Here is a 22,214-nt window from a genome sequence, read left to right on the forward strand (position 1 = left end):
GCTCCTCAGACGGAGCTAATCCCTGCTGCTTAGACTTGTTGCCCAAAGTACAAACACCTGGCCCAGGGCCGTATGCCGGGCTGGGACCGCCGGCCTGGGCTGGAGCTCTTTGGTCTGCTGCCTGCTTTGGGAATCAGAAGCACAGTCAAGGCCACGGGCTGTGGGAGAGACAGTGATGGGCAAGAGGCGGCAGAGGGCAGTGTGGGTTCCGTGTCTGCTCATCCCAGATCTTCCCTGTGATCCATTTTTCTCCCAGCACTTCTGGGCCCGTCAGGTCCTTCTTCCTGGGAGACCTGAGCTAGGCAGGCTCGGTGCTGGGGGACGCAGTGCTCGCCTGGGCCCTAGCACCTGTCTGGAGACTGCCAGCACAAGAAGAGGAGGCAGGGGCTGGCAGCTCAAGGGGGTCCTGCAGCCTTCTGAGATGAGGCCCTGTAGTCTGGGAGCCAGGGCTGGACTCAGCAATCCTCAGTTGGCGTGAAAAGCCAGAGGCCATGGCTGCCCCTAGAGCCTGACCCAAGCTTCTCTGGGGGCGAGTCTCAGGCCCAACTTCCACTTTGCACTATGTTCACTTTGGGGCTTGGTTCTCATGCATCCCAGGATTTCTAGTGAGATAGATGGCTGCTTGATTTTAGAGTGAGAATTCCTAAATCTTAGACCTATCTGCCCCTGGCAGAGAATTCCAGCAGGAAGAATGACAAGATGAATGTGGAGCCATGAAGTTCAATCAGGCCAAAACAGGGTGCCCTGGGAGGTTTCCCAGGCAGGTGCGGGTGGGGCAGGATGGGTAGGAGCCCTGCAGCCTCCCTGCTCCAGCCTGAGCCCAGTCCACTTGGAAGATTCCCTGCCTCCCTCCTTCCCTGGGACCACATCCAGATCCCCCCCGCAAAGCTGCTGACACTTCATTAGCATTATTAATTTACAAAGTAAACCCACTCCTACCTCCCCCTGCAGAACTTGCACCCATTTGGTCATTCCACCCTCTTCAGGGGTTTGGCCCCACGTTTGGGGGGCACTGGTGGGACCCTGTGTCTTACCCTTCTGGTCTAGGGGGCTGGGGGCACTCGATTCCCTGCCAAGGTTGCTTGCCCATCCCTGCTGCTCTGACAGCCATTGCCTGACTTGTGGGCTCTGCCCTTCCTCTCTGTGCCCTCCACTCAGGGGAGCACCTGCATGCACTTGAGTGGGTGGCCAGCCCCGCCACTGGGGCAAGAGCCCCCTCTGCCACATGCTTTGTGCCTCCAAAGCTCCCCCCACCTCGGTTGGGGCCTCAGACCAGCCATCTTTTGTGGACCAACCCTTGCCTCAGTCAAAACAAACCTGATCTCCTGGGGCCTGGCTGGGGCTGCCCCACAGGACACTGGGGTCGTGACATGGAGGGGCAGTGGACAAGCCCAGTCCAAAGCCCAGCCATGAGTGGCCAGGACGCAGCCTTCTGTGCCATGTACTCACAGAGCCACGTAGTGTCTCTTTAGAAATAGTCAAAGCTTTGCCACGAAAATAAATGTACAACTATATTTGACAACATAAAATCAATATATTTTTCAACATTGGAATTTAGGCGAGCTGCATAGCCCCACTGCTCCTGTGTCCTGCTCGCTGTGGCCTTCCTACTGTGTCTTGTGTTTTGGTGGATGTGGTCAGGGTTGGGGCCCTAGTCCACACTGTCCCTGGTACTGAAGAAGCCACTTATGAAGGGCTGGCCTGGGCTTCGACCTGGGGTCTGTGGATGAGGTGAGTGGGGCCAGCAGCTGCCCTCTATTGCTGCTGTGACCCGAGACCTGCCTGCCTGGGTCACAGAGGCCTAGCCCACAGCATTGAGGGTCCTCTCCTTGGGGGTCTGGTGGGGACTTCAGCTTTTCTTCTTCATGTTAGTGGGGGGCAGTGGCTCACCACCCCGGCCCGGGACCAACCTGGGACCACGCTGGCCATTGGCTGCAGCCAGGCTCTTGTACACGTGCATGTGCACTCAGCGTCCACATCTATGCAAAAGGTACAAGGTGGCCTATGCAGCACCAGGTGGTGGAGGTGCAGGGGCCTGCTGGCTCAGGCTCCAAACCCAGCCTCTGCGGGGCACAGGATGGGGGGCTGGAGGGTGAGGCCAGAGACCAGGGCCCCCTGTTCAGTGTCAACTTCCAAAGCTCCCCTTTTCCCTCCTGTTTAATACTGCCTCCTGTCAGGCTGTGACCTTTCCCTCCTGTCCTCAGCTTCTGCAGCAGAAATCTTTGGGGCCGCCCCTCTCCCCCGGAGCTCAGTAGATTCCAAAGGACATGTTTCCAGAAATCACCTTCTGGAACTGCTGGTCCCCTGGAGCCCAGCAGCAGGAAGCAGCTTCTCCTTCGTTGGAGGGCCTGGGCCAGAGTGGCCCTCCGCTCCTCCTGTCCAGGCTCGGGCAGGAACCAGAGACGAGGGCTGGGGCTCCGCAACGAGAGCTGGCCCCGAGAGGCGTTTATCCCACATTATCTCCCAAGGGGATAACTTAGCTTTTCACCGAACACCTTCCCAACTATCTGGCGGCACCCTCGGGAGGTGTGGGCAATGACAGGGTTCTGGGGCTAAGGCCTGTTGAGGAGCCTCAGCCCCATGAACTCATGGCCCCTCTCTGACCTTGGGGGACAGTGTACTTTTCTATTTGGCCATCCCCTTGATGAGAACTCAGAGGATCCAGGAAGGCGGGGGGAGGGGGTCTTCACTTCTGTCACTTGTCCTTTTGTTAGGACAGAGCTGTACTCACAGCAGAGAGCTCTGAATTACAGCATGAAAACACAGCCACCCCCTCGGCCTGTTCTCTGTACAGCGTGTCTTTTTTCTGAGGGGGAGTGAAGAGGGCTCCGCGGGTCCTGCCCAGCTGGGAAGCCATCATGCGCACGCGGGAAGGAGCTGCGCACTCAGGGGTCACCGCTGAGGCCTGGCAGCCACTCGCCGGTCGAGCCCTCCCACGCACCTGTATGGCAGCTGGGGGTGACTCCCCTCCTGGACGTATAAGTGCCTCCCCGGGGCCCCCAGAGCATGAGGCCCTGTGAGTACACCACATTGCACCTCTGCAGCCCTCCCGGGGTGGTTCTCACCCACCTTCTGCAGCTGCAGAAGCAGCCCACAGCCACGGAGCAAGGCTGCCCCAAAGCCAGGGCCCCTCATGCAGAGTCCACCCTGTCCCCAGCCCCAGTCACCCCTGCCTGGGCCTGGCTGGCGGCATGCGACAGTGGCAGAGCCAAGCCACTGCTCTCAGAAGCAATGGGTAGAAAAAAGGCCTCTGTCTCACCACTGCTTAGGAGAGAACAAGCTCTCCCTTGCTTGTTAGGGGGCTAAGAATTCTGGAGATTCAACTACCTTTGAGGAAGAGATTTTATTCAAAATCAAATCGCTATTCAAAAGAAGGGTCATAGCTATATACAGTTGGTGACAAGGAGCAAGTGATGGGGAAAACAAGTTCTCACAAAAAATGTATTACTGCTCTCTCAAAATGTGAAACTTTGGTAGTGTCAAAAATCTTGAAAAGGACCCAACGGCAGTTTTGAGCAGTATTTAACCGGCCTGCCTACATGCCAGCATGGAAACCAGCACAGAGAACGGCTGTCTGGGGGCCTTTGCCCCGTTAGGAGTCTGAGCCTCCAGGGAGGCCTGTGTGTAGTAATGACAGATGCCCGGGATCCAGTGTCGCCCCACCTAGAACACTCCCCGACTCAAGACAGCCCCGCCCCAGGCAGCAGGCTTCTGCAACCTGCCTCGGGAGACCTCTGCCCTTTGCTGCAGGAGTTGGGAGGGGCGAGCTGCCTTCCTGTGGCTTCAGACATCTGGGATGGAGTGGTCCATGGTGTGGTGGAGCAGCGCTGGGGACAACCTAGATGCAGGAACAACGGTCATCAAAACTGGCAGTAGCTTCTCCCCACCCGCCCACCAGCTTGTGCACCACATGGGGGCCTGCACTTCCACTTCTAAGACTTTCACATGTCCAGAGCCGGCAGCCACCCTGAAGGGACAGGAGGGAAGGGCAGGCCGGGTTGTGCCCTGAGCCTGGCTGGCTGGGCAGGGCAAGGCGAGGCAGCAGGGGAGCAGCCTTACTTTTTAATCATGTGCTCGTAGATGACTGTGGGGATGATGGTCAGGGTGACGACATTCCCAGCTGTGGCCAGAATCCCCATGACTTCTTTGTCCTGGAAAGGAGGTGAGTGGTCAGTCATCCTAGGGGGCCGAGGGCAACCTCTGCAGGGGTGGGGGGTCAGCGCTGCTCCTACTGGAGATGCTACGAACCCCTGACTGCAGGGCAGGGCTGCCTGTTAGGGGAGGGTCCCAGGCAGATGCACATCAGAGGCCTTACTCCAGCAAGAACGAGGGCCCCCACCTGAGGACCTCCTCTGTAAATGAGCCACTGCTCACCGGCCTCACCCTGCAGGCCAGTTGTGATGGGCTGACCCAGAACAGGGCCTCCCGAGCGCTCCTCCCCTTCCCCTCCTCCCAAGACCTGCCAGAGTCTCCCGGAGCCCACGTTTTCTATCCCATGTTCCTGGCCCTGGTCACATGCAGGTTCTGCCCTTAAGCACACAGTGGGGGACATTAGGAGCCCACCCACTGGGCTCCTGTCAGCCACCCTGAGCCAAGCCCGCATGGGACCTCTTCCTCTTATATCTTGTGGAGAAGTAAAAAGACCTGCAGACACCATCCAGATCACGGCGAGAACAAGAAACAAAAAGTCTCTATGCCAAGTGCACCAAACAGTCCAAATGCTAAAAGCTGGGAAGAGCCTCTGGCCTCCGATCAGAGAAGGGTGGCCTTTATTCCACACATCTTTCTAACTTGATTATGTGTTTTCTTAGTTGTTGCAGGATAAGTGGGAGATGTGCCAGGCAGGGTGAGTGACGGCCACAGAGAGGAAATAGGTAAGCTTTGAAGAGAGAAATGATCTCAAGAAGCATGGCTCTCCAGGGCCATTCAGTGAAGGGACAAACCCAGGCTCAGAGCCTCACAAGGCCATGGTTTGGCAGGACAACTGACAGACAGTTGATGCCTGGAGCCGTCAGGGAGCATGAGAGACTCTGCAGCACGTTTTAGAACAACTGCTCTGCAGGAGGGTTAAGATCAACAACCTGCACTGCTTTGGCAGGAATGAACTCAGAGGGCCCACTCCTCAGGAGGGGTACTAATGTGGTCAGCTATTTGGTCCAATGGGTTCCCTCTGGGTTGTCATGCCTGACCCCCAGGAGGGGCAAACCTTAGCAGAAGGGATCACTGACAGATATTAGGAAGAGCTTCCTGCTCACAATATTCATGAGCCACCAGAGCAAGCCTCCAGGGAGGGTGGGGAGACTGTCAGGCACAGGCACGCAGATTTGTGACATGAATGGCTTGGTGATGGCCCTTGGGAGGGGTGGGAAACTGGCTTAAAAGACTGCACCAGCTGTGACATGAGAATCCACTCCTGCTGGGGGGACCCTGCCACATGAGCTCTGAAGCCCTGGCTGCAGGAGGAGATGGGATCCTGACCCTAAGTCCCAAGGGGACTGAGAACCACTCAGGCTCCAAGGGGGGCATTGAGTCAGGACAAAGGCACTTTCACTTGTGCAGGGACCAGAAGCCACACGACTCAGGCATGTTCTGTGGCCCGTTCCCTGAAGACAGCCACCTCTCGGCCGACGACCACAGCACTGCCCCCCGACCACTTGCTCCTTTTTGTCTTTACAAGACAAAACTTCGCACACACCCCTTGAAAACTGAACAGACGGACCAGAAATGAGTTTCTGAAGAGCAAGTTTCTAAAATTTTCCTATTGCTAAATGTGGTCCAGGATGCAAATAAGTCTTACAGAGCCGGGAGGTGTCCCTGTAGCCAGCAGCCACCTGGGTGCAACATCCTGGCACACTCCCTCTTTCTGCCACATCTCTGGCCTCTATGTGTTGGTGACATTAGCTAGTATTTATTGAGCATTACTGTGTGCTTTGAGCTCTATGCACCTTGTCTTTTTGAATCTGCGGAGCAGCCTGAGGATGAGGACGCTGAGGCCCAGATGGCGGCAGCAGCCCGCACACAGATGTGAACCTTCCCACCACCCAGTAGTCCCCCAGTTCCTGAAGTTTCCAGGGCACAGCAGGGTCACCGGCCTACGTTCAGCCCGATGACATTCTGCCCGTTCACCTCGCACACAGAGTGGTTGTTGAGCAGCCCATTGTGGGCTGCAGAACTCCCTTTGACCACAGAGGTGACCTTCCCCTTCTTGATGATGAAGCCCACGTGGCCCATGCTGTTCTTGTGCATGGTGACGGTCCGCTGGAACGGCCTGGCGGGGAGAGGCAGTGAGCTGGGCTGGGATGCTGCCGGGGGTACACGGAGAGGCTCCTGGGGCCCAGTCACTCACCTGTCCCGAACAACCATGACGATCTTCTCAGCTGAAGCCTTCTTCACCGCCCGGTGGGCCTTGGCTGTGCTCCACCCGGCACAGTCTCGCCCGTCAATCTGCAGGATCTGGTCCCCAAAGCGCAGCCCCACAAGGGATGCAGGGGTGTTGGCCTGGACCAACTGCACAAAGAGCCCCTGGGGGAGGCAGAACCCCACAGTGAGCCCCCGGCCCACCGAGCACAGGTCCTCCTCGAAGCTGTCACTTTCCTGCTGATCCTCTGGGAGCCTACAGGGCACCAGGATACAGCTCCACATGGCAGGCACAATGGTTACCCCCATTTCCTAGGGAGGAAACACTCCAGGCCACACAACTGGGCCGCCACTGAGGCAGGGTTTCAACCCTAGGCTGCATCAGAAGCTCTGGACTGTACAGGCCTCTCACAGAGGCATCAGTGGCCCTGGTTTCTGGCTACAGACAGCCATCTGGAAGCCAGATCCCTGTCAGTTGTTGGGTAGGGAGGAAGGGAGGTTCTGAGCCACAGGAGCCCCCAGAGGGGCAACCCATCCCTGCTGCTGCAACCCAGGCCAGCCCTAGGCCTTGGGGGAGGCAACTGAGAGGAACAGCCAGCGCCTGGGAGTTAGGCGGCACGTGGCTCTGCACCTGCCCAAGTGGGGACGGCGCCTCCTCACCCCCACCTCCACCGCGCTGCTGGCCCTGACGCTGACGCGGGTGCGCCGCTCAGGGCAAAGCCCAGGACGTAATGGGAGCAGGGAGCGCCAGCAGCTGGTGCCTGCGGGGGGGCAGAGGGGTCGCTGTCCAGACGCACTCTTGCCCTCGGCGGGGCGTCCCCTCCGGCAGGCCCCTGGCCCTACCTGGTCAATGGCCCGCAGCCGCAGCCCTGTCTTCCTACGCTCATCCTTGCACAGGTGGATCTCTGCGCACCCCCAGGCTTGATCTCCGCACGCCGCGCGCCCAGGCTGTTCCCAGACACCGGCGCCACCACCATGCCCGGCAAGCGGCCTGAGACCACTGTCTGCAGACACCAGGGGAACTGGGAGTCACGTTGGTGTTGGAGGAGTTGGGGTGGGAAAAGGCGGATGGAGTGATCCCTGAGCCCTATCCCACCCCCGCACCACACATTTCTTCTCAGGGCCAGAGAGGGAACAGGGTTCCATGAAGCCAGGAGGGGGCGCCAAAGGCCCCCTAAAAAAACAACGAGGAAAATGGGGAGAGGGTGGGTATTCACAGAAAGGAACCCTCATTTTCTAAGATAAACTGGTATTAGGAGAACACCCCATTAAAATCCACTTAAAGGTGAAAAATATTTCACAGCAAGTAGCAATGAGGAAAAGAGGACTTGATTTGATTTTTGTCTTGAAAAACTTAAGGGAAAATTGTAAAAATGAATGAATGCTTTTCCCCTAAGACCCAGAACTAGGCAAGGATGTCCACTCTCACCAGTGCTGTCAAACATGGTACTCAAAGTACTAGCCAGAGTAACAAGGCAGGAAAAGGAAATAAAAGGCATACAGACCAGAAATAAAATGGTCTCTATTTGCAGATGACATGATGGTGTACTAGAAAATTCCAAGGAATCTACAAATAAACGCCTAGAACTAATAACTGAGTTCAGGCAGGTAACAGGATAAACGACTGTCATACAAAATCAACTTTTCCTCTATCTACTAACAAAGAACATGTGGAAACTGAAATTTAAAATACAATGCCCCTTACAACCACTCAAACAAAAAACTACTTCGGTATAAATTTCACAAAATCTGTAGGAATTGTATGCTGAAAACAACAAAAGACGGATGAAAGATAAAAAGATGGCATCAGAGAGATAGTTTCTATTCAAGGATTGGAAGAACACAGTAAAGCTGTCAATTGTCCCCAAACTGATACACAGAGTGAATGCAATTTCTATTAAATCTCTACAAGATGTTTTGTCAATATAGGCAAGGTTAATGTAAACTTTATATGAAAAGACAAAGAAACTAGGCTAATGAAAACTATTCTGACATAAAGAGTAAAGTGGGAGGAATCATTTTACCAAATTTCAAGACTTACTTTATAGCTACAGTAATCAAGACAGTGTGGTGATGGTGAAAGACAGACACACAGTCAGCGAGACAGAACAGAGGATCCAGAAGCAGCCTCACACGTTAGGGCCAACTGCTTTTTAACCGAGGTGCAAGAGCAGCTCAATGGAGAAAGAACAGTCTTTTCAGCAAGCGGTGGGGAGCAATTAAACATCCATTGGCAAAAATATGAACCTTGACCTAAACCTCACACACCTTGTACAAAAATTAAATGAAATTATAAACTTAAATGTAAAACATTAAACAATAACTGTTTTAGAGAAAGGTTTTAGAGGAAAACAAAGGAGAAAATCTTCAGGTCCTAGGTCTTGTATAAATTTCTCAAACAGGACACTGAAGCATGACCCACAAAAGAAAAAGAACAAATTGAATCTCAGCAAAATTTAAACTTTTTGCTCTGCAAGAAACCCTTTTGATAGGTTGAAAAGAGAAGCTACAACCCCAGGAGAAAGTATTTACAAACTGCATTTCTGATAAAGGACTCTAGAAAAAAGAACTGCCACAACTTGACTTAAAAAAGCAAACATTCCATTTAGAAAATAAGCAAAAGATAGGAAGAAACATTTTTATGGTAAGAGTTTGCAGCTGGTAAGTTAAGCACATGAAAAGATGTTCGACACCACTAGCCATTAGGGAAATGCAAATTAAGATGGGGCAACTATAATGACAGGAATTATTATGGCAAACTAATTTGTAGTTTTGACAAAATTATAATGGCAAAAATTAAAAACAGTGACAACACCAAATGCTGGCGAGGAACAGGAACACTCATGCACTGCTGGCAGGAATATAAAATGGGACAGCCACTCTGGAAAGAGTTTGGCAGTTTCTTAAAAAAAAAATTAAGTATACATTTATGACATGACCCAGCAATTGCTAGCAAATGCACTCCTGGGTATATATCCCAGAGAAATGAAAACATATGCCCATATAAACAGCTGCACACAAACATCCCTCCCCGATAGCTTGGTCTGTAATAGCCAAAAACTGGGAACAACCAAGATGTCCCACAACACGTTGAAAATACAGCAGGGCCCACGGCAGAATCCTACACCACAGCGAAAAGGGAAAACCACGATGCCCACAGCGCCTGGGAGGCATCCCACGGGCATGGTGCTGTGAGTGAAAAGGCCAATCTGAAAAGGTCAAACATATATGACTTCATTTACATAACATTCTGAAACAACAAAATTATAGAGACAAAAAAGAGCCCTGGTGGCCAGGGCTCAGGGAATGTGAGGGGGCCAGGGTGGCCTGATTATGAAGGGCCAGTGTGAGGAGACATCTGTGGAGATGAAATAGTTCTGTTCTTGATTATACCTGTGGTTACATGGGTCTGTTCAGGTGCTAAAGTAACCCACAGAGCTACAGACACAGGCTGTGCCAATGAAAAATGCCTGCTTTTAATATTGTGATATATTGAGCTACGTGAAATGCAGCCACTGGGAAAATTTGGTGAAGGTACTATCTTCTATACCCTTCTCTGTACTATCTTTGTGACTTCTTGTGAATCCATGATTATTTAAAAATTAAGCTAAATTTTTAATTAAAATGTTTTATAAATATATCTGTCATAGTTTCATCAAAATTTAGGTGAAATGCACTTATGTCCTAATGTAACTACAGACAACACAACGTTCTTTTCTCTGTATTTGCACTTCACAGAATAACTATTAAGGGGATCATTTTGGAGAAATATACCAGGGTGTCACCAGTTTTTCTCAGGGTCCCACAGGTCCCTGTCCCTGTCTGTTTCCTCCCGTGAGATCCTCCGTCAGCTTTGTTATGTGACTGTGGCAGTTCTCATCGTCACTTCCGTCAACTTCATGAAACCCTCCCACCTTAGCGAGATTTGCAGTTACACTTTGCCACCCATTTTCATGGGCTCAGGGAGAAGTGGCAGAACAGGACACTGACAAATGGCCCACAAGGACGCTGGGGTTGCAGGGGGCGCTGTTGAGTGGGGATGGAGTCCATAAGTAAGTGAGCACATTTTGCAGAGTGAATATTTCTGCATCACCCATTCTTTGGCTCCCTGAAGCCACAGAGAGCAAGAATCGAGCATCACTGTTTAATTTGGGGGACCAGAGCTGGGTGACAAGGTCCTTCTGCTTGGCTCTGCCATCCACACTGCTGCTCTCAAGGCATAAGCAGCCCTTCCTGATAAGCCACCGTGTTCAGGCTGGATTTAATGTCCTCCCTTCTTGTCCAGCAGGCTCAGGCCCACAGCCTGAAGCCAGAGGTCAGAGGGCAGCTAGTGGCCCCGCAACCCTAAGGCCCTCGGGAAACCACAAAGTCCCACAGTACTTGTGCTGAAGGTTCAGAATGAGAAATGCCACCAGAAACAGGGGCAGGCATGCTGGAGAAAGAGGAGATTGAGGTTTGTTTAAATGTCAAAACCAAGGAACACTCTGTGCCCACACTAGGCAGGAGATGAATACCTACCCGGCAGCCTTCTGGAGTCTGAAGCAGGCTCTGCTGGACTTCTTGGCTGGAGAGGGAAAGACCCATATAATTTTCCAGTTCTGCCAGGTTTGGGTATAAAACTGATGGGAAGGAAAAGAGGAAGGAGAAAGGTGATACAGGGTGTGAGCGGAGCCATGCCTGCCTGGCTCCCAGGTGGCCGCTCGTTTTCACTGAGAGCCTGGGCCCGGAATCTCCACAGCTGCGGTACATCCCCGAGAGTGCATGTACCCCAGGGACATGGGACCTGCGGGAGGGGGGCAGGGATGCTTGCTGGGGACGTGGGCCTGCCTTCCTCCAGGAGCATGTGAGACACCAAGTCCCTCGTGTGCCACTTTGGTGGTCAGCTCCACTGACCTTACTTGGCACTGGCAAGACATCCAACACAGAGAGCGGGACTAGTGCTGAGACCATGAGGGCCCCACTCTTAAGAAATCCACAGTCTGCGGGAGGCGGGCATCTGACCTGAGGGCTCACTGGCCTGAATCGAGACTGCCGCGAACATCTCTAAGGGCCAGACATCCTAGCTGCCTCATGTGACCCCAAATCAGGGACATTAGTGTCCCACTGAGCCGCAGCTTTCTCAGTGTCCCCCTCAAAGGGCTCTATTGAGGCTTACATGTGCATACAATGCTCAGCACAGTGGCACGCAAGGTACAAGTGCTGGGAAATGGCCAGAGAGGCCACTCTCGGTCAGGAGCACCCCCACCACAGCTCACTCACCTGAAGGCTGGGAGACAGCCGTGCCCTGGACCAGCAGGGCGAGCATCCTGGGTGTGGCTCTGGCCTGGGCCTGGGGAGGGGTGGGGAATGCTGGTCAGCTGTGACCAGGACCCCGGAACACTTGGAGCCAGGGGCTCCCTGAGGCTGGCGTTCAGGGCATCAGTATGCTGGGGAGGTAAGTCTGGGGAGGTGAGTCCATGCATCTTCAAGGTGGTGTGCAAATGTAACCTCTGTAGGTGTCTATGCTTCTGCAGGGAGGTTCTTCCTGGGCCCATGACCTACCCCATGGCATGACCCTTTTATGTCCCGAAGCAGCCAGAACACTGAGGCCCAGCTCACAACTAAATGCTCAGTTGAAGAGCCTCAAATTCTCAAAACCCATGGGTCCACAGGTGGGATGAAAGGAGAAGGGGTCTTCTAGGGGCTGAGCAAAAGTACCAGGCCATGGGCTGCCATGGGGTGTGCTCTGGAAGCCAGCCTTATGGTGTGGGGTCCACCCAAACCCACATGGAGGAAGCTCGGGGCAGAGCAGGCCCAAGAGACGCCTGTCTGCAGCTGCTGGGTCTGTTCTGTTCCTGCTGCAACTCCACTGCCTGGGCCCCTGAGCACCAGCTCCACCCAGTGGACTCTGCACTGGCCCCAACTCCCAGCAACCTGCAAGACAAGCCTCCATGGGTTACCCTGAGGTAATCACGAAGGCTGCCGTGGCTGCTTACCTGAATGGCCTGGTCCACCTTCAGGTCCTCCAGAGATGGGTACAGGGTGGACATGGCTGCTCCTTAACACCCTGCAGGGCACACAGCGTGAGGAGGGATGAGGGCTGAGAAGGCACGTACATCCACCCACTCAACACTCTCAGGATGAGAAAGACATTCAGGAGGCATTGCTGCCCCTGATCTGGAGATGGGGGGCTGGATCTGAACCTAAGTGTGGTTCCAAGTCCATGGTCTCCACCCTCATTCCATCCCACCATGTTTAACTGACTTGGGGCTTTAGAATCTGGACCCAGGGTTCCACCCAGGCGGACATGCTGGCCAGGAGAGGCAGGACAAGGGGCCATGTCCTTCCCTGATGTGTTTGAAGGGCTTACAAGATCTGATCACTTGAGACCTAACTTCAATCAGCAGGTGTATAGCAGCACCTGCTCTATACCCAGCCAATGTCTGAGGTTTGCACAGCATCATCCCACAATTACACAAAATTCAGTCCAGTGTCAAGAGGGTAGGGGCTTAATATTACAACAGAAAGGCAGTGAGGCACGTTGGAATTCCTCCCTGCCTCCCACCCCACTTCACCTCTGGGTACTTGCACTCGTACCATATACCACTTACATGCAGCCTTGATCTTCACCCCAGTGAAGTAAGACCAATGGAAATCCTTTAAACAGGCACACAGTCTGTAGCAGAATTTAAACACTCATCAGAGCATCGCTCCAGAGGGCAGAGGGGAGGGGTCTGGAGGAGCATCAGGAACATTTATTGAATACCTTCTGTCCCAGGGGAGAATCAGTGGGACCTCAGAGCAAGGTACCTGAAGAAATGCAAAGGAAGCACCTTGGCAGAAAGGCTGAATCTCCCTCGTAGGTGAAATGTGGAGGGGCAGTTTGTCTTTCTGGGTTCTTTTTGGGTCACCCACTAACTCACTGGCCCTGTCACATCTCAAGGCCTTTGCGGGGCCAGTCCACTCCAGCCAGATGCCCTGCCCTGCCCCACGCCTCATCACCTTTGGTTCCTGCTGGACAGGCCTCCCCGGCTCCGCAGGTGACAAGGTCCCTGCAGCTCCCCCCAGGGCCCTGCTCTCCGGGAGATGCTGGGCCAGCTTCCCGCCCCGGACTCATCGGTTATCCTTAGTCTGTCTTCCTGGCTGGACTGCAGTTCCTTCAGGTCAAGGGGTGTCCTATTCACCCCATTGGGCCTACATGTGACAGGTGAACACAGTAAAGGGATGCCTGGGTGCCACAAAGAACCAAGTGGGCTGTGGCAGGTGTTGTGACTCCAGCCCCAGGTCCAGGTTACTCTGAGTGACCCAGAGGGGCCGAGGTCATCTTCATCCATCACTGCTCCTGCTCCTTGCTCTGTAGCTGCTGCTTTGACCCTTGCGTTAACCTTGACACCCCCCACCAACACACACACACCCCATTCCTTCTAATCTGCCATCAAATCCCATCTGTCCCACATCCCAGCCCTAATCCCCATGCTGTGTTCAGGCTTCCATCATCGCCCTGTCCCTCCCCAGGAGCCACAACATCCCCCCACGGGCCCTGCCTCCTCTCTTGCTATTCTCCAGATGGCAGCCAACAGGCCCTTCTGCAAAAGCCTGGGATTCTGTGCCCTTGCTTAAAGCCCTCCATGGCTCCCCACTCTCAGAATCTCCCCCACATTCCTTAAAGTGGCCCTCAAGTCCTACATGATTCCTCCAGAGACTGGAAGGAATGGTGACTCACAGGCCAGATGCAAACAGATTTTATCTGACCTACCACAGTACGTTATACATTCAAATTAGCAGCCTAAATGCAAAACTCAAGACGCTGCCTTAATAATCTCGTTTTATTAGGAGTACTGCTCCTAAAACACAGGAGGCTTTGGCAACCCTGGATGCAGCTGAGTCGCTGCAGTTCAGTTGCAGCAAACTCTCTATTAAGTCTCTTACACAGAGACACTTTACTCACTGGAGCTGAGTCCCAACTGACACTGAGTCGCAACATTTGTGTGCAACCCCTCCCTAACTCTCCAGCTTCATTTTTTGCCTTGGGTCCTTTTCCAACCTCCACTCTCAGCTCCAGCCACAAAGAGCTGCTTTCAGGTCATTAAATTAACTGAATTTTCTCATGTGTCCAGGCCTTTGCATGTGCTGTTCCATCTGGACTTCCCCTCCGCTATCTCTACTCCCTGCCTGGCTAACTCCTAATCATTTTCAAGCCCCAAACCAAAAGACACTTCTTTCAGGAAGCTTGCCTTGATTTTTGCTTTCTACCTCCCCTTAACTCTGGCCATGTCCTAAATGCTAATGTTATTCACTGCTCCAGTATTTGTCTCTTTACTTGTCCATTTACCTTGGTAGATTGAGAGGTCACAGGAAGTACTGAGCCTTCTCATTTAATGCAGAACCTGGAGCCCCTTGCATGGATACTAACACAACAATATTGCTGGAAGCCAGGCATTCCACCTGGGCTTCCACTCTGCTCTTTGTAAAGCAAATGCTCTTTGACGTCTTAAGGACGCCTACCTTCCTAGGATGGAAACCAGGACCAGATGGCTGGGACCCTTTCATTACTGTCACCTTCTCTCGGTCCCAACTCAGTTCTGGGCAGAATAGGAAAGCAGATGTTCCCCTGCCTTTCAGCGGCTCATCACATAGCGGGAAGGGCTCCCAGCCAGCAAATATGCTCTGAGTCTCATTCAATAATCCATTTATATCCGTTCACATTTGAGTGTCTCCTGAGTGCCAGGGCCCCTGGGCCTGTTTTTCTCATACTGGCCCTTCTGCCTGGCACACTAGCCTTCTCCGTGTGGGTGTGGATAAAGTGAAGGTTCCTATGGCCAGGATTCTCACCTGGCGCTGGTTGGCTAGCTCACTACACACATGTGGGCAATACATTGTTATTGACTCTATATAAAGAGCCCCGCCCAGTGCTTTGAGCAACATAGTGGCACAGCTGCAAGGCTGCAGGAGAGCAAAGACGAAGACAGAGACTGCGATGGCTGAGTGGGTAGAGAGGCCCAGAGGCCGAGACCGGCTTGCTGTACGCAGACTCGCTCTGAGTGGACAGGATTCTAGTGACTGACCTGCCACCATGGAAATAAAGTTGGGTATAATCCTTTCACCCCAAGAATGTTCTACTGTCATTTCTTTGGACTCACTGAATCCATAGTGAACTTGCCCGGGCAACACAGTGGGGCTCTTTTCAAGTCTCAGCTCAAATGATACCTCTCGGGCTGGCTTTGTCAGGCAATGGGAACCCTGCTAGTTGGCTGGTTCTTCTTGTGCTTCCCTAACCCTGATTTGTGCTGCCTCTTTTGTCAAGCTATTTATCATATTATTTGATTAATATCTGGGTTTTTCTCGTACTGGACCCCACCTCACAAGGGCAGAGGCTATGTTCTGTTCACCACACTATGCTTCCCCATCAAAAGTGGTGTAAATTGTTATTTGGCTGAATAAATCAGAACAGATTGGAAATTTGTGTGGACATTTTTGGGTGCCACAGACTGAGGGGACAGAACTAGCCTTTATGAAGCAGGGCGTGGAGAACTGGACATCTTGGAATGCACACAACAGTTCACCACAACAAACTGTCCTCATGAGTTGTACGGCCCACATGACTTTCCAGTATCTTCCCAAAATGTATGCAAAAACCTCATCATAACCTATTCTACATACAAATACAATGAGATTCCCCCGGTTTTAATATACAATATATTATCCAGAAATGCACATATCAGGCTAATCGGCGGGAGGTTCACCCTTTTGGAAAATCAGTCTATCCACACCAGGTGAGGATAGGTCACTGGTGAGTCACCAGAAACACACCCACGTACATCTGCACTTGTAGCTGTCACAGCGAATCCATGCGTGTATACAAACAAACACATCAGCGTTCGACCCAAGATGTCGAATATAAACTCGGCAAAATTCAGTTGAATATTGTCTTGTATTAAACCTAAACTGCTCGTTTTATTATGTACAAGCATGACTGAGTGTAATCCGGTCTGATGTTTACATAATGAAATGCACTGTCTTTCCTTACAAATTACTTTTATTGCCCTCATTTCTCCTCTATAATAAAGACTGGGGCCTCATATTGCAATGGACGAACCCGCCCGCTCCCTCAGCCTCAACTTCCCGCTTTGTGAAATGGGAGCACTCCACGCGCTGGGGCAGCAGAGAGAGCCGCAGTGGTCCAGGGGTCTGTAATGTTCTGCAGTCCCAGGCCTCAGTTTCCAATCTGTCACACCGCCCGACAACCCCACCCCCACCCCAGGACCCCCACCCGCCTCCAGTCGCTGCGGGCCACGGCGCCGGTGCGGGGACCCAGCCAGGACGCTAGGGGGCGCTGCGGCGTCCAGAGCGCCTGCGTCGGGGCCCCAGGAAGCCTTGCGGCTGCCGGGTGGGAAATGGCGGTCCGCTCTTCAAGCCGATGGTCGGCCGGGTGGGTGACTGGAGCCCACCCAGCCTCTCGCGCTCGGCAGTCGCCTGCGGCTGGCGCCGGTATCCACAAAAGGAGATCAGGTAAAGCAGCAGAGCAGAGGATGGGGGCTCGGTCGGGGTCCGCGTCCCCTCTTTGCCTGACTGGAGGTTGCACGGATCAAATCGAGGTTTAAAGGGAGCGAGTGTCCCTTCGCCTGCCCACTGCCCTGACCGCTGAGGGCCATTTACGGCCTCGGAAGGAAGGAGGATGAGGTTGACCGCCCCCTGTTTGCCTGATAAGATTATGCGCTGAGACAGCTGTTGGGGGTCGAGGAGGCAAAGTCGACGCGGCTGCGCTCTGCGCTGCCTGTTGCTCCGACTGAAAAGGAAGCCCCCTCGCTCTCGGGGCGGTGCGGAAACGCCTTCAGGCCCTGAGTATGTCCTGCCCGTCGTGACGTCACCCTCCCTCCCACTTTTTGGCTCCCGCTCACCGGTTTCTTGCTGCGCGCTGACACCTGACACGGTGCTGAGCTGCAAGGGCCCCGCCAAGCTCTAGGCAGACTGACCCTGGGATCTCACCCAAGAGTGCCCGAGTGAGAGAGCCTGCTGCTCAGGGTGGGGGTGTTGTGCTTGGCCGGGCACATCACTGGCCACAGCAAAATTGGACCCACTGCTGGTTATAAGAGTTGTTAGGCAGTTGGGTCTCTGGGGTGCTGGACAAATGGCTAGGGCAGCTTGGAGGAAGGAAGGACTGTGAAGCATGGAGGGCTGGAAGGGTGGGGGTGGAGTGTCCTACTTCAGGGATAGGGAGGCCCAGGTCTGAGTCCATCAGCTTTCCAGGTCTCTACCACCTCTTGCAGGTTATTCAAACTGAACTCATTTTCACGCAGCTTTACTGCCTCTCTGCCGTGGCCCCACCAAACCTACCCCAAGGTCTGAGCCAGAAATCGGGGGGTTATCCTCAACTCCTGCTCCTGAAGCCACACGCAGCTCTTGTGCACAGGATAAATCTCAAACCTCAACTTGGCATTCAGATCTCCGTGTCCTGTCTCCTGGTGCCATCTTCAGTCTCACCTCTTCACTCTTGCACCTGTATTTCATTAATTCCAGACTCTTTGCTTCTTCTAGTTCTCACCTGCTAGTTCCTGATTCCTTCCTTTTGCAGGTGCTGTTCCCAGTCTGTAATACCATTCATGCCTTCTCCCCCTTGCTCATCTGGTGAACCATTCTTCCTTCACTACTAAGCTCTCCCCAAAATCTCCGCACCCACACACTCACAGAATTAGGCAAGCCTCCCTTCTCTAGACCACACAACATGACATTCACCTATTCGTCGTTCATTCCACTAATGTTTATTAAGCACCTCTTGTGAGCAATTTCCTGGGTTAGATTTCCACTGTGCTGTATTCATTTGCTTATCTCCCTCTCTGGTTGCGAATGTTATTTTCTGAGTCCTCAGTGCTGGCATACAACAGGGGTCTGGTTACTATTTCTTAAAAGAGTGGAGAAGCAGAGACACAGGGAAGAGAGAATCCAAAAAAATCCCTTGAAGAAAAACCTAGGCCTGAAGTAAAGAAACATAATCCTGAGGAGGCAGATTGAAAGGCGGCTCCTGAATCTGACAGTGGAGGAGGGCTCAGGTCAGTGCTCATGGCTCCCACAGCCCACCGGCTCCTCTGGCAGGAAAAGAAACACCTAACCGATCCCTTCTAGAGGAGTTTTTCTCTCTCACTGCACTTTCCAGAATTTCCATCCCTGAGCCAATGTAGTTTTTGATGTTATAAGTAGTAACAACACCCACAGCAAACCGGCAGCGAGGCCTCAGAGATGAGTGGGGCTGAGAAGAGGTTGTCAGCCCCCATCTTTGGACTTTGTAATGAGGTCACTTCTTTGTTCCAAAGAGCTGAAACTCCGGGACTCCTACTTGTTTCTGGGGACAACTCATCCATCCTTCAGAAGACAGCACGTGGGAGGGAAGCGTGGGTTAGAATGTCAGAGGAAGAACTGGAAGGCCAGATTAGCCCAGGGATGTGATAAGTAGGGAAGGAGGAAGCTGTTGCTAGGCCGCCAGCATGTGCCTCTCCTCTCAGGGCTGTACTGCCTGCTGGAGAAGAACTGTGAGTTGCTTCAGGGAATGCAGATGCCCCCGGATCCAGGCCCAGGAGGGGCAGAGCAGGAGCAAAGACCCTGGGAGCAGGCAGGACTGGATTCAGACTGCTGCCTCTGCCTTGTGAGAGCAAGCACGGACAAGTCCCTTTTGAGTGTCATTTCTTCCTCTGTATTGTGGGTAACCATACTTGTATCACAGAGTTATGATGGAGATGAAAAGGGTCTTAGAAGGAAGTGTGTGGAAAGCAGGTGGCACAGTACCTACTCACAGAGGGTGTGCAGGATCGTTAGCTTGGTTCCTTCCTTCAGTGCATCTACTGAGCACTAAGTCCCCCTACTGTTCTGGGGACGGTGAGAAGGGGGTGAGCAGACCAGTCTGTTCTGGAGGAGTGGTACTTCTAGCTGGATGGAGAGGAGCAAATGCTGTGTCCACTGGTGGGAATTGATGGGAGAAGGAAAGTGGGATGGAGGGTAGCAGGTGTCAGAAGGTCCAGAAGAGCCTCACTGTGGGCTGACAGGTGCCTTGAGTAAAAGCCTTAAGGACTAGGGAAGTGACTTGAGGCTGAGGGCATAGCGCTGCAGCAGCCCTGAGATGGGAGGGACCGTTGCGTGTACAGAACGTCTGCCCAGTGAGACTGAAGTCAGTCATTCAGGGGGCGCGTAACAGGAGAGGAGCTTGGAGAGGCAGTGAGGTCCAGATCCTCCCAGGCCTGTGGGCCATGGGAAGGATGTGGCATTTCCTCCAGTGAGATGGGGTCCCCTGGAGAAGTGTGAGCAGCAGAGTGACATGGCCCAACTTTGATTTTAACAAGCTCCCTCTGGCTGATGTTTGGAGAGTGGACTAGAGGGCAAGGGCAGGAGCCCAGGAGAGAAGGCTGGGGAGGTAGGGTCATTACTTTGGGCTGCCACATGTAACACCCCTGCCTGCTGCCCAGCCCCCAGCAGCCCCATTTCAGCACCATCTTCTGGGGCTACTGCGCACACTGGCCCCCTGTGTCCATTACCTCACTCAGTTCTGACTGGGGGGATGTGTCCAGTCTCCACATGAAGAAACCAGTTCTGAGAGTGGCTAAGCCCCTGGCCCAGCTTCCTTGCCTGGTAGAGAACTTGTTGGTAGAAATAGCTTCAGGCAGAGAAGTAACAGAAACTGAGGCCTGCACTCAGTTTCTTAGGACAATCAGTTCTTTGCCTGGCCTTCCATGGGCCCACTTCAGGAAGCAGGGTATGGGTCCCATCTCCGTGAACACTGTCACCAGCAGTCAGGAGCCTGGCGCCCTCATGATACTGGAAGAAGGTCACTAGACCCTCAGGCCTGGCCCAGGGCTGGGGTCGTAGGAGAAACTCCAGTTCACACTTGGCTCCCAGAGTGAGGTGCCTTGAAAGGAAACTGCCAGGAAGTCCCAGAGGGTTAGGACAGTGAGGGAAGGAGGCAGGCCTCTTACCTGCGCCAGGTGCTGCTGCCCATCCTTCTCTAGCCACTGCCGAGTCTGTTTCTCTCCTTGGAAGGTGGTGGCTCTTGTCCCGGCTGGGTTCCTGCTTGGGGAAGGGTGGTGCCGTGGTCAGCTGACTCACCTGGGACTGGGATGAGCCCAGTTGAGGCCCTTTGCCTGAGTAAACAAATCAGGTCACCTGCCCCAGCCCTAGTCTAGATGTGGTGGTGGGGTTAGGGGCACACACACCTGCTGTTGAGTGATATATGAACCAGGACCTTGTGGCCTTGAGGAAATCAGATTTGGGTTAGACCCCAAGGCCTGCTGAGCAAAGTGAGGACAGTTTGGTGGGTATCCAGGGTGTTTAAAAATGGCCACGCCTGTGACCCAGCATTTTCTCTCCTAGGACTTTGTTACAACAAACAAGTGGGCATTGGGGTCTGAGGGCCCATCACCACACTGGAAATCCCAAATGCCCTTCACTAGGGTCTAGTTAAATAAGCAGTATTTCTGGAAGATCACAAAGCTATCAAAGTCATTCAAGGAAGAAGCCATGAGGAAATGTTACTGAGACGCTGGCAAGGTAGTGAAAAATCAATATTGTGGTTCTGCTCTTGAGTTTGTGTTTTGCGTTTTGGAAAGTGGATGTGCACTGGCAGCAGGGAGGGCATGTACTGAAATGCTGGCGGTCCCTTGGGGGGTTGTGGGTGGGCTTTTGTTTGTACTTTTGTGTGTGCTCCAGGTGGTACGATTTGTTTTGCTTTGAAGTCAGTTTTTGCTTCAAATGCTTATGATTTTTATAAGACAGGAGCCGACTAAGTTTGTTTTAAGAAGGGATTTAGATTGGTTGTCCCCAGGAAGGGGAACTAAGGGTGTGGGTGCTGGGTGGGAGGGGACTTTCTTTACAGCACACTTTGTGGTGCCTTTTAAATTTTGAAAAACTTGAATGTATAACCCATTACCAAAGTAACCAGATACAATTGAACAGAATTGGAAGAGAAATTTAGTTTAGGTCCTGGTGGGTTTGGTTGGACAGAGGTGCCTGTCACACTTGGTGTCTGGGGAGAGACTGGGGACCTGTGTGCTGGCAGCCCTGTGAGGAATGACAGGGCCCCCACCCAGGGAGGGGTGAGGGTTGGGACTGCTCACCAGGTCAGGCAGCCCTACGTCACAGTCTGGGGGAGGAGCCTGGCCAGAGCTGCACTGGCTTCTGGTGTCAGATCCTGACCAGGAGCCCGAGACACTGATAGCTTGTGAGGAACTTAAAGCCAAGATTCCTACACAGGAAACAATGGAACAAAAGCAGGAAAGGCAGTTGTCACTGATTGAGCACTTACTGCCTGAAGAACAGTAAGACCTGCCCCATGTGCTTTAAAGGTATCATCACAATGGCTCATATCCTGCTGCTAAGGAGCTGTGACCGGCAAAGTACATCTCTCAAGTTACACAACTGGAACAGGGTTCCAAGGTCATGTTTTCTCTTCTGTTAGACAAATGCAACTTGAAGCTGAGGCATGGACATACCTGAGGACTGAGCTATATGGGCTTGAAGCATGAGGTGAACCGTGGGTGATGGACCTTAGGCCAGGACTTCTAGGCCAAATAAAAAGTAGGAAATTGAAATTTGGACTGAACCAAGTGACCCCACATACACACACATTTTACTCAGTCATGGTCTGAAAGGGCCTTTAAGAGAAAATGCTGCAGCATGGATAGGAAGAATTAATATTGTCAAAATGGCCATCCTGCCTAAAGCAATCTACGGATTCATTGTAATCCCTATCATAGTACCAACAGCATTCTTGAACAAAATAGAGAAAATAGTTCTATAATTCATATGGAGCCACTAAAGACCCCAAACAGCCAAGGCAATCCTCAGAAGGAAGAATAAAGCTGGGGGGATTATGCTCCCTGACTTCAAGCTCTACTACA

General features: G+C 52.8%; 1 protein-coding gene and 1 pseudogene across 5 annotated transcripts in view; one reads left to right on the forward strand and one right to left on the reverse strand.

Moving 5' to 3' along the window:
* Positions 1–3,324: 3,324 nt before the first annotated feature.
* Positions 3,325–16,463, reverse strand: LOC140849501 (syntenin-2-like; annotated as a pseudogene).
* Positions 16,464–16,614: 151 nt separating this feature from the next.
* LOC140849510 (EF-hand calcium-binding domain-containing protein 8-like) overlaps positions 16,615–22,214 on the forward strand; it is a 33,624-nt gene continuing 28,024 nt past the window's right edge. For all 5 annotated transcript variants that reach the window (XR_012131447.1, XM_073236801.1, XM_073236802.1 and 2 more), the window contains exon 1: positions 16,615–16,845. Coding sequence is in view for 4 of the 5 variants with exons in the window: in XM_073236801.1 (XP_073092902.1) it covers positions 16,754–16,845 (92 nt within the window). In the remaining variant the exon portion in view is untranslated. The remainder of the gene's footprint in view (positions 16,846–22,214) is intronic.

This window comes from Manis javanica, chromosome 5, assembly GCF_040802235.1.
Source record: "Manis javanica isolate MJ-LG chromosome 5, MJ_LKY, whole genome shotgun sequence".
Classification (NCBI taxonomy): domain Eukaryota; kingdom Metazoa; phylum Chordata; class Mammalia; order Pholidota; family Manidae; genus Manis; species Manis javanica.